Genomic DNA, 10766 nt, shown 5'->3' on the forward strand with positions numbered 1-10766 from the left:
GCATGACATTTTCAGAGTACAAGAACTTCCCCCCCCACATTCCCACCCCAATAATTTCCCACCCCACAAAATGCTAACCTCCTCCCCCAGTTCTCCTGCCAACAATTACACAGTCAAATAATTGCTGATGCCAACAGTCTCCCACCTCAACCACTTCCCACCCCCCAGAAATTTCCCACCCCCAACCATTTCCCACCCCCCAACCATTTCCCACCCCCAGAAATTTCCCACCCCCAACCATTTCCCACCCCCCAACCATTTCCCACCCCCAACCATTTCCCACCCCCCAACCATTTCCCACCCCCCAGAAATTCCCACCCCAACACTTTGACAGTTTGACGTGTTTACAGTCCAAGTATTTCACAGCCCAACCACGTCCCACTCCAATGATGACTTTGGAGGACCGCTCATTTGTGGAGGGGGACGGATGGGGCCGGTGATGGTGCCCCTGGAACACAGCCCCTCGTGCCTGGGCGCTGCGGGGGCTGTCAAGGAGCCCGGGTCGTTGCCACTGCCCACTCCCTTGCTGCTGCCAGCCACAGTGCTGTCCAAAGCCGGTGTTGCCGAGCGCCGGTGTTTACGCCGTTTGACTTTCCTGCGTGGCTGCAGCTTCCCGTTGTTGGCTGGGATGCTGCCAGCAGGTGCTGTGAAGTGGTGCGTGTCCGCCACCCGGCAGGAGACAAAACCGGGTGGCAGTGCCAGGGGGGTGACAACCACCCGGGGCTGCTTCTGCCGCACCTCTTCCATGAGCTGTGATGTTTGTGGCAAAGGAGGCACGGGGCGCTTGGCTGGCTTCGTGCTGTCCTGATGGTGCTCGTCCACCACCCGGCAGGAGACACAGCCGGGTGGTAGTGCCAGGCGGCTGAGAACCACCCGGGGCTGCTTCCACTGCGCCTCTTCCATGAGTTGTGCACGGTGGAGCGAAGGAGGCGCAGGAGCAGCCAGAGGGGTCGGCAGGGGCAGTTCCGGTGGTGCGACAGCAGGCAGCAGCAAAGGCCTGCAGGGCAGCAGCTCAGAGAATGGGTCGGTGGGGGTCCCGCTGCTGGGGACATCGGGGCTTTGTGGCTGCGTGGCTGCGTTGATCCATGCAACGAGTTCTTCTCTTTCCTGGCTGTCCAGTTCCCCCAGCAGCTCGTCCTGAGGCACGTCACTCTTCAGGTATTCCTCTTTGACTTTGGAACCGTCTTGGTTCTCCTGGGGAACCTCGACAGCACCCGCCACCTCTGAAAAAGCACGAACATCCCCCCAAGCAGAGACAACAGCCTTCCCACACCCACTCTGTGCAGACCCCCACCCACCAGCTCCGCGGCCCTCAATCTCACCGTTGATCCAGGTGAGCAGACCCTCAGTGTCCACAGTACCATCCAACACGTCCAAGCTGGTCATCACTGCTAAGAAGAGCACAGAAATCCCCCGGAGGGGCAAAGCCAGCTTTTGCCTACTCACCTAGTGCAGACAGCCACCCGCCAGCTCTGCAGCCCCCTAGCTCACCGTCCGGTTCCAGAGTCGTGACGGTGCAGGCAAGTGGAGCTGTTCTGGTATGGGGACGTCTGATGGTGGGTGCAGGGTGCCCCTGGTCCTCCATGAGCACCTCCATGAGCGTCACCAAAGGGCTCCATAGGCATAAAACCCCCCAAAAGTCTCATCCCAAAAGGTTTTCAGTCGTCAAGTTCACAGTCCAACAACGTCCCATCCCACTCCAGTGTGGAGGACTGCTCAGTTCTGGACGGGAGGGAAGGGGCTGCTGGTGGTGCCCCTGGGACGCTGCCGCTGCTGCCTGGTGCTGCGGGGGCCGGCGAGGAGCGCAGGGTTACGGATAGCCGTACTTGTCGGCTATGGCCATGTCTATCGCCCGCTGCACCAGGAACTGCACGGGGCCGATCTTCATCTGGTGGGCTGCCCGCTCCCGCTCCTCCTGGGCCAGCTTCTTCATGCGCTCCCGCTCGGGCCGCTGCTCGGGTGTGATGGGCAGCGACTCCTCCAGTGCTGTGTGTGCCGCACGGCCACCCGCTCGGGGCCCCACACAGGGCACAAAGTCCACGGAGCGCCGTGGCCGAGGCTGCTGCCTGTGCTGCTGTGATGGTGGGTCCCTCCGCAGCGGTGAGCTCCTCCGTGGGGACGGGCGCAGGCAGCTTGGCGCCGTCTTCTTGGCAGTGTCCTCCACTTGCACCGTGGTGCCTGGTGGTGCCGGCACTGCCTTGTCCGTGCTGCCGCGTTGGGGCTGGGGGCCAGCAGGCACAGCGCTGGCTGTGGGTTGGGGCTGCACAGAGGGTGGCTGGTGCACCGGCCCCACCGCAGTCACCCTCTGCCCCAGCGGGTGCACGGCCTGGATGGATTCCAGCAAGTGTCTGCGCAGCTCGCTGGCAGTGCCTGCTTGCCCGCTGCTGCTGCTGGCTCCTGTTCGGGCCCCAGCCGGCTTCACTTGGTGTGGGTGTTTGCGGCCTTTTCTCTCCTTGCGTGGCGGCAGCTTCCCCTTCTTGGCTGGGGCACTGCTGATGGACTGCTCTTGCCTGGAGGTGTCCTGTTTCTTGGGGATGCCGGCAGGCGCAGGGCGCTTGGCCTGCTTGGTGCTGTCCCTGTGCTTCTTGTCCGCCACCCGGCAGGGGACAGAGCCCGGTGACAGTGGCGAGCGGATCTGAACCACCGGGGGCTGCCTTTGCTGCACCTCCTCAATGGGCTGTGCGGTACGGGGTGGGGGAGGCGTGGTGGCAACCAGGGGAGTCAGCCGTGGACTGAGCTGGCGACTTGCTGGTGGCACGACGGGGGGCAGCAGCGACAACCCACGCTGCATCTCAGGCAGGAGCCCAGGGGATGGTGGAAGTCCCCAGAAGGGGTCGGTGGGGATCCCAGTGGCAGCCTGTGGCTCCGTGCTGAGCTCTTTGCTTTCCCTGGGGTTGTCAGGGAGCTCAGCGATGAAGGGAGGGGAGCCTGGGCTGCTGGGGTTCTCGTGGGAGACCTCAGCAGCACTGGCCACATCTGAAAAAGCAAGAACATCCCCCAAAATGGCGATGACAGCCTTCCCACACCCACTCTGTGCAGGCACCCACCTGCTAGCTCTGCAGCCCCCAGACTCACCGTTGGCCCAAGAAAGCAGCCCCTGAATGTCCGTGACGTCATCCGGCACATCTGAGCTGGTCATCACTGCTGGGAAAAGCACGAAAATCCGCACAGGGGCAATGCCAGGATTCGCCTACTCGCTTAGTAGAGATACCCACCCTCCAGCTCTGCAGACCCCTAAACTCACCGCCAGGTTCCAAAGTGGTGGCACTGCGGGTGGGCGGAGATGTATCAATATGGAGGCACGTGGTGGTGGGCGTCGGGTTCCCCTGGTCCTCCGTGAGCTCCACGACGTCTGCAAAGGGCTCCATAGGCAGCTCCCAGCTGCCGGGCAAGTTGCAGGGCATGGGGTAGACCTGTCCGTGGCGTGGAGGCACCTGAAAAAGAACTGGCGGGGGGCCGGGGCGGCCGGGGGCCTGCAGCAGGCAGGTGCCTGCGGGCTGCCGGGGCTGTGCATGGAACACGGCCCCAGGCCCCAGCCCCATCGGCTGCTGGGGCAGCGGCGTCCCTGCCACCAGGGGATGTGCCCAGCGGTGGACAGGGACACAGGGAGGAGCCACAGCTTGGTGCAGCCCCCCAGGTGGGAGCTGCACCACTGGTAACAGCTGAGCCCTAGGTAGGAGCAGCCCCCCAGGCGGGAGCTGCACTACCTGCCCCTGGATGCCTGGCACCCCAGGCCAGACAGAGGCCTGGGGCACCAGGTAGGTGGCAGTGGGGACAGGGAGGGGTTGGGGTGGTACCGGCCTCGGTCCGCGGATGGTGGGCTGCATCCAGGCGGGGTCCGGTGGCGGCACAGTCGCTTCAGCAAAAATGGCGTCGGGTGTCAGAGGCACCGTCAGCGCTCCTCGAGGGATTCTCTCTGTGGGCAGAGGCCAAAATGGGCGCTGGGGTGAGATCCGGGACACAGGGGTGGGACCTGGGGCACTGGGGTGAGATCTGGGGCGCTTGGATGATATCTGGGTTGCTGGGGTGAGATCTGGGGCGCTGGGGTCCCAGGAGCAGGGGGAGCCTGCTGCCTTACCTGCCATGACAGCTGGAGAGTGGCAGTTAGGGGAGCCCCTCCCCCAACGGCAGCTCCGTGACCGTTGGGGTCAGCCCCTTCCCCCCAGGCTTGCGATGGTGTTATTCTTCATACCCAAACATCCTTCCCATCCCAGTCGTTTCCCATGCCAATGGTCAGTTGCCATCCCGATGGGCATTTTGCAGCCCAATGCTCTTCCTTCCCAAGGGTCTCCCATGCCAGTGGGGATTTGCCACCCCTGCAGTGAGTTCTCACCCCAGGGATGGTTTCCCCTCCCAGTAAGGATATCCCGGCCAAGTGATTTCCAATCCTCACCCCCCAAGATCATGTCTATCCAGCCCATGGCTAAGATCTTAAACCACCGGCATTAATTACCGCTTTTTGAAAGTGGTGGCAGCCATGGTAGGCCAATTAGACAGGTAAGAGTGAAAATGACTGGTTTCTGTGGGACGGCCCTGCTTTCGCTGAGAACACTGCAGGAATGAGTCAGTGCCCATGCAGCGCATGCCGAGCTTGTTACCGTGAAATGGTCCTTTGTGCCTCGAAGAACATCGCTGGCTTTCTATCACGGACTTTTTCTCCTGGCTTTGCATGTATCTTGGGGCACTGCTAGCGAGGCCAGGACAGAACAGACAGCACTGTCTTTTCTGCTCTTCCCTCTTCTGTGCTTCCCTTTTCTGCTCTTCTCCTCATCTGCCCTTCAGCTCTTCTCCCTTAGTGTCAGCCACTCCTCCGCTGCTCTTCTGCTGTTCTTTCCTCCTTGTATCCTCACCACTCCTCTCCTGCGCCTGTACTCCTCTTCTGCTTTGCTTTCTTACCTGTCTCGTCTCCTGTTCTCCTCATCTGCTCTTCTGACTTAACTGTATCCTCTTTGCACATCTTATGCTCTACTGTTCTTCTGTTCTGACCACTATCTGCTCTTCTACTGTACTGCTCTTTTCCTTCTCTGCTCTTCTGTCGTCTCTTCCTCCCTTCTGCTCTTCTTCTCTTCTGCGCTTCTCCCTGACCTGTGTCCTCTCTTCCCCTCTTCTCTATTTCTGCCATCCCCGTACTCTCTCCTCTCCTCTTCAGCTCCTCTCCATTTCTGCTTTTCTGTCTTACCTGTGTCCGCTCATCTCCCTTTCTGCTCTTCTCCTCCTGGTCAGCGTCCAATGTCTGCACCACAACTCTATGTCAGTCTTTGTTTTGGGGTGGGCATAGATTTGTAGAAGAAAAGCTCTCGTGCTGTGCCCGAAAGGTGGTCTAAAGGAGCCCCTCAGGCAGCTTGTTTCTCCAAAGGCCACAGCGTCAGCTCACGTTAACTTTGAAGGACTCCACTGTACATCTCCAGGAATTGCTTTTGATTGGAGAATTTTCTGGAGTTGCTGCCAGTCGTTGCTCGGACGAACTGAGGCTTTTATCCCTGTATCTCTGCGGGAAAGCAGAGCGGAGGGCACGCTCCTTAGTGCTCTTAGTGCCCATGAGGATGTTCCACCGCGCCCCTGCAGGCTTTCTGCACGGCAGGAGGTTTTAGCTTGAAATGACTCATTTCCCTCTGCCGTGCAGAAATGCCCATTTGTTTTGGAGGTTCTTCAGTTCTGCAGAGTTCCCAGAAATCCCAGAAAACACCCAGTTCTGCAGAGTTCCCAGGGTGTCTTACGTCAGCCTCAATAGCTGCTGGGGATGTCTCACAGATTAATGGAAAAGGAAAAAGAACACCCGCATAGTGTTTCGTCTGACGGGAAGGAGAAAGTTTTGCAGCGGGCAGCACATCACAGAGACCCGAAGCACGGCTGAACGAGGCTTAATGAAGACTGTAAGAAATAAGAGCTGTGAGGAAAATGCAGACGCACTCTGCTTTCCTCTCCTGCCCCACGCCTTCTGCCCCCGTCAGAGGGGAGGAACGAGCTGTGCTTCCCCAGGGACTTTCCTCTTGCAGCCACGCACCCCTCAGGTGGGAGCATCCCCGGCTGCAGGACAGGAAAAGCAGTTCTTGCCGTGTTCCATCTCCCCCGGCCATGTAACTCCCGGCTCCGGCCTTTCTGTGAGCACGGGGAAGGCACAGGGGATGGCTGCTGCAGGTGCCGCAGGCCGCAAAGCTGCATCTCCTCAGCTCTGAGGAACCCAACCCAAAGCGCGCTCTCTCCGGCAGCCTGTCAGCACTCCAGCTGAGCTCATCTCTCCCCGCAGCCCGACTCCGGGTCGGGCTCTCTGGGTGAGCTCCTGGCTGACAGCAGTGCTGCCCTCTGCCCTCGCCTGGGCCTGCTGGGAGCTGCAGGCCCCGCAGGAGCTACCACTCCCAGGATGCCGTGCGGCAGCACCGGGAGCCGCCATGACAGTGCTGTGTGCAGTGCTGTGCAGGCACAGGGCACAGGGCACCGGGTGCTCCTTCCCTGACCCTGCCAGGAGGTAAGGGTCCATGTGACCATGGTTTGGGGGAGCGGTCTGAAATGTGCTGAGCGGTTGCTGTGCTGCCTGGGAAGGACGCAGCTCCCAGCCCATGGCTTGAGAAGGGAGAGCAGGGCCCATGTTTGGGTGCAGCAGCGCAGCACAGGCAGTAGCTGCGCTGTGCCGTGCTTCCAAGGAAGCATTTCTGTGTTGGGGAGCTCTGGTGGTTTTGCTGCTCCAGGTGGATCTGTGCTGGGCGTTCCTGGTTCTCCGTTGGCACTTTCTCCATCGGGATGAAAGGCAGCTCCCCGTTCCTTCCCAGCAGTGCCTCAGCAGCGGTCAGTGCTCCTGGAGCCCTGTTCTGTGCAGCTGCCTGTGCGATGGGTGCTGTCAACGTCTCAACGTACTGTTTTTCTTTGTTTAGTGCCGCTTTCTACCATTATTTTTCCAACTCTAGCAGTGTCTTCCCACCGTTTCCCGTGCTTTCCTTTTTTTTTTTTTTTTTTTATTCTTTTCCCTTGCTTTTCCATCATTTCCCCCCTTTTTCCCCCACCTTTTCCCATGCTTTCTAAACTTAGGCCTTTCTGCACTTGGGCCAGAGGAATCCCAGGCTGGAAGGAGCAGTCCTTGAGAGCAGCCCTGCAGAGATGGACCCGAGGGTCCTGGTGGATGAAAAAGTGAACATGAGCCAGCAGCGTGCTCTTGCAGCTCGGAAAGCAAATGCTTTCCTGGTGTCCATCAGAAGAGGGGTGGCCAGCAGGGACAGGGAGGTGATTGTGCCTCTCTACTCTGCCCTCGTGAGATCCCATGTGGAGTGCCGCGTCCAGGCCTGGGGCCCCCGGTACAAGAAAGACAGAGGGCTGCTGGAGGGGGTCCAGAGCAGGGCCACAAAGATGATCAGAGGGCTGCAGCACCTGCCCTATTGAAGACAGGCTGAGGGAGCTGGGCTTGTTCAGCCTGGAGAAGAGAAGGCTGTGGGGTGACCTCGTTGCAGCCTTTCCATACCTAAAGGGAGCCTACAAACAGGAGGGGAGTCAACTCTTTGAAAGGGTGGATAACAGCAGGACAAATGGAAATGGGAAGGAGGGAAGATTTAGGTTGGATGTCAGGGGGAAGTTCTTTACTCTGAGAGCGGTGAGGTGCTGGAACAGCTGCCCAGGGAGGCTGTGGATGCCCCATCCCTGGAGGTGTTGAAGGCCAGGTTGGATGGGGCCCTGGGCAGCCTGGTCTAGTACTGAATGTGGAGGTTGGTGGCCCTGCATTCAGCAGGCATGAAGCTGCCTTGCCAGGCGTCAGTGTTAGCGTGAGAGCGATATGTCCCAGACTGACTGTAGCTGATGAACCATGTAGGTCAGCTCAGAAGGATGACTAGATGAGCTCTTTGGATCTCTTCCAGCCCCGTCTGTGATTGGGATACACCTCCTTCTAGGGACTGAAACTGCGTCTCAGAGCTGCCCCTGCCAGCAGCAGGGTGACATTTCAGAGCAAAAGCACAGGCACCGGGTTACTTTCCGCAAGAGATTTTGCAGCGGGGGGCTTGCATCCTATAAGTAGTGGGAATGAGAGATGCTGCTGGTTCGTACGCTTGCACTGGAACTTTGTCCTTAGCACTAAGTGAGAATGCAAACTGCGTTCTACCAAGAGATGACCTTTGGCTGCTTCATGTTGCAGGTGTTTTTAATTTTTGCATCCGGCAGATAAATGAACCAGAATGAGTGACTAGCGGTAACATATTTATTTTCTGCCCCTCAAGTTTATGCTAATTCTTATTTGCTGAAATCAGCGTGAACTAACACGGGATATAAAGTTAATTTAAAACCGCATTCCAGTTCAAAAAAACTACTCTCAGGTGACCCACAAATGACAAACATTTGGTTCTTGCACCCAGCGGCCTGGTTTTCCTTCCAAAGCGTGGGATGCTCAGCTTGAAGCCTGGTGCCTGTACCTGGCATGCACGTCAGAGCCCTGAGCTTTCAGTGTGCTGATGGCCGCTCGCAGACACAGATCGTAGCATGCTTGCTGCGCACACGCATCTCTGTGTTGAGCAAAAGGTGAATGCAAACGTGCCCATCCCTTACTTGCTTTGCCTGAATGAATGCAAAACTTGTGAAAATGACTGCTGACCCTTGATTAACTAGGTGTGCTTGGTGTATACACTCTGTTCTGTCGAGGAGCAACTGCAGTATTTATTTGGGAAATGCCCGCCTAAAGTTTTAGACTCCTTTGGACAGTCCATGGCGCTGTGGGGGGGAGATGAGGTTAAATATAAAGAAGCGTTTGGCAGTAAGGGCAGTGAGGCACTGGCACAGGTTGCCTGGAGAGGCAGTGGGTGCCCCATCCCTGGAGACACCCAAGGTCAGGATGGATGGGGCTCTGAGCTCCTGATGGCGCTGTAGGTGACTGCGTTCACAGCAGGGGAGTTGAACTAGGTGACCTTTAAAGGTCTTTTCCAATTCAAACAAGGCTGTGATTCTGTGACTTTCTTTCATGTGAGAAGGAGGCAGTTCCTAAAGTAAAACTAAGGACTGTTGCTCACCCCAGCGACGTGTTATACTTACAGTGTGTTACAGGGACGTGGCTGTAGTGTAAGGACTTCTTCACAATTTTCCCTTTGATACTAGAGGAGAAATGAATAAATTGTGCTTTTGAGATGTTGGGTGAGGACATAGCTTGGGAAATCGACTCCTAATGCCAACTGTGGGGGCAGAAAAGCAAACCCAGAGCCTGTGGTGCTTGCCAGCGGGCATGTGGAGGTGGCAATCCGTCAGTGATGCATGAGTTTCATACAACTGCCAGGAATGGGTGCCAGGATGCTTGCAGTGGCTCAGGCTTTTGTGGCACATGCTCTTCCCCAGGTGTGCCAACCATGCCCACTGAGCTCCGACTAACATTGTCGTCCTCCTCCCAAGAAGAAAGCAGGATTTTTGTGGCCCTTCTGTGAATGTTTTCTGTAGCAAAGCATTCCAAATGTGACAGGAAATGAATTGGTTTTCTTTGTAACCTCTAAGTAAACAAGAGAGGGTTGGCACGTGGAGCTGGAGGTTTGCCATCTGGTAATACAGCCCCCAGCAAGTTTAGCCCATTGTGATGGTGAGTGAATGCTCACTTGCTGAAATGGACTGTAATTTCACTGCTCTGGTGCTGAGCAGGAGCATGCCAAATGATGAGCAATTCAACAGGGAGTTTTTTATGAGAGTATTTTGTGAATGGAGGCAGTAGGTTCTTTACAAACAAGACTAATGGGCCACCATAAACTCGAGTTTGAATTATCTGCTGCTTTAAGTTACTTTGTGAATTATTTTGTATTTGAGTTAAATATTCCTGCAAGATGTGCTGATGCCTGTGGTATAAGAAAGTACAGGACATGGTGTGGCTGTGGCACAGTGCACTATTTATAAGCTCTTTGCAGGTGTTTGAAGGCTCATTTCTCCTGGAAACGAAAGTAAGTTGCCACAACTGAAACAACAGTATGTGTTTTATTTTTTGTTAAGGAGTGACTTTTCAGTTGCAGGTGAGAGCCACTGGGGGAGATGATGTAGAGCTGTGTGCAGCAGGGCTGAAAACTTGAGGGAACCAATACAAATTAGACACAAAGAAAAACAGAAGAGAGCTGACAAGTGAGAATCAGGATAAAAAACACCCTGGGTGGTAGTGGACGGGATGGAAGTGAAAGGAAGTTGAGTAACAGATGAATCATGTCTTGAGGAGCACAAATGACGTAAGGGAATGAAGAAACAACAGCTTCCCCTTCTGATTTGTCTTTCCCGCGGTGGTCACGGAGAGCTGAGCTTCTTTGCTCTGGTGAAACTGGAAGTGATGCTGAATGTCAGATGCGATCTATCCCAAGAGGGAAAATGGAGTCTTTCTGCAGCAAATCCAGTGTTTCTTAATGTGTCGTTTCAGAGAACCTCCACAGTGAGCCAATGTTTTGTTGATTTATTGTTCAGATGCCACAAGTCCTCCGCAAGGAGGTGTGATGGTAAAAATACATGGAGAATGTGTGTGTGTGTGTGAGAGAGAGAGAGCGGCCACATGTGCAACTCCACCCCTTTGCACACTCCTGCGCTCGCACAAATGTGTGCAACCCCATTCCTGCCTTCCTCATGTGCACGCACACACACGTACCACCCTGTCCTTGCACGCACTCCCACATGCACTCACACACTTGTGCAGCCCCACCTCTTTGCACACCCTTGTGCACTCGCATACCTGTGCAACTCCATCCCTGCACTCCCCACGTGTGCGCTGTAGGAATGGAAGTTGTTTCTGCAGTAGAACGAACACCATGAGTATTTTATTTCATGGTCTCTGCTGCCATCTA

The 10766-nt window shown here is 56.3% G+C and overlaps 1 protein-coding gene and 1 long non-coding RNA gene across 4 annotated transcripts; both read right to left on the reverse strand.

The window, feature by feature from the left end:
* Positions 1-922: 922 nt before the first annotated feature.
* On the reverse strand, positions 923-3853 carry LOC107052165. 3 transcript variants are annotated; one of them, XM_025154371.2, is made up of 5 exons: positions 3245-3853; positions 3076-3141; positions 1492-2976; positions 1323-1388; positions 923-1223 (listed from the first exon to the last, which is right to left on the reverse strand). In XM_025154371.2, exons 1-3 carry the CDS (start codon positions 3825-3827, stop codon positions 1811-1813), a joined length of 1815 nt encoding a protein of 604 aa, XP_025010139.2. In that variant the 5' UTR covers positions 3828-3853; the 3' UTR covers positions 923-1223; positions 1323-1388; positions 1492-1810. The 3 variants fall into 3 exon arrangements, with proteins under 3 accessions (XP_025010139.2, XP_015134734.3, XP_015134733.3); XM_015279248.3 differs by having other exon boundaries at positions 3076-3144; XM_015279247.3 differs by having other exon boundaries at positions 1323-1391; positions 3076-3144.
* A 15-nt stretch (positions 3854-3868) lies between these two features.
* LOC121111710 lies at positions 3869-6311 on the reverse strand. The gene is made up of 3 exons (XR_005863002.2): positions 5180-6311; positions 4599-4687; positions 3869-3916 (listed from the first exon to the last, which is right to left on the reverse strand). It is a non-coding gene; the product is annotated as an uncharacterized LOC121111710 (long non-coding RNA).
* Between the last annotated feature and the right edge of the window lie 4455 nt (positions 6312-10766).

Source organism: Gallus gallus, chromosome 11 (assembly GCF_016699485.2).
Source record: "Gallus gallus isolate bGalGal1 chromosome 11, bGalGal1.mat.broiler.GRCg7b, whole genome shotgun sequence".
Classification (NCBI taxonomy): Eukaryota; Metazoa; Chordata; class Aves; order Galliformes; family Phasianidae; genus Gallus; species Gallus gallus.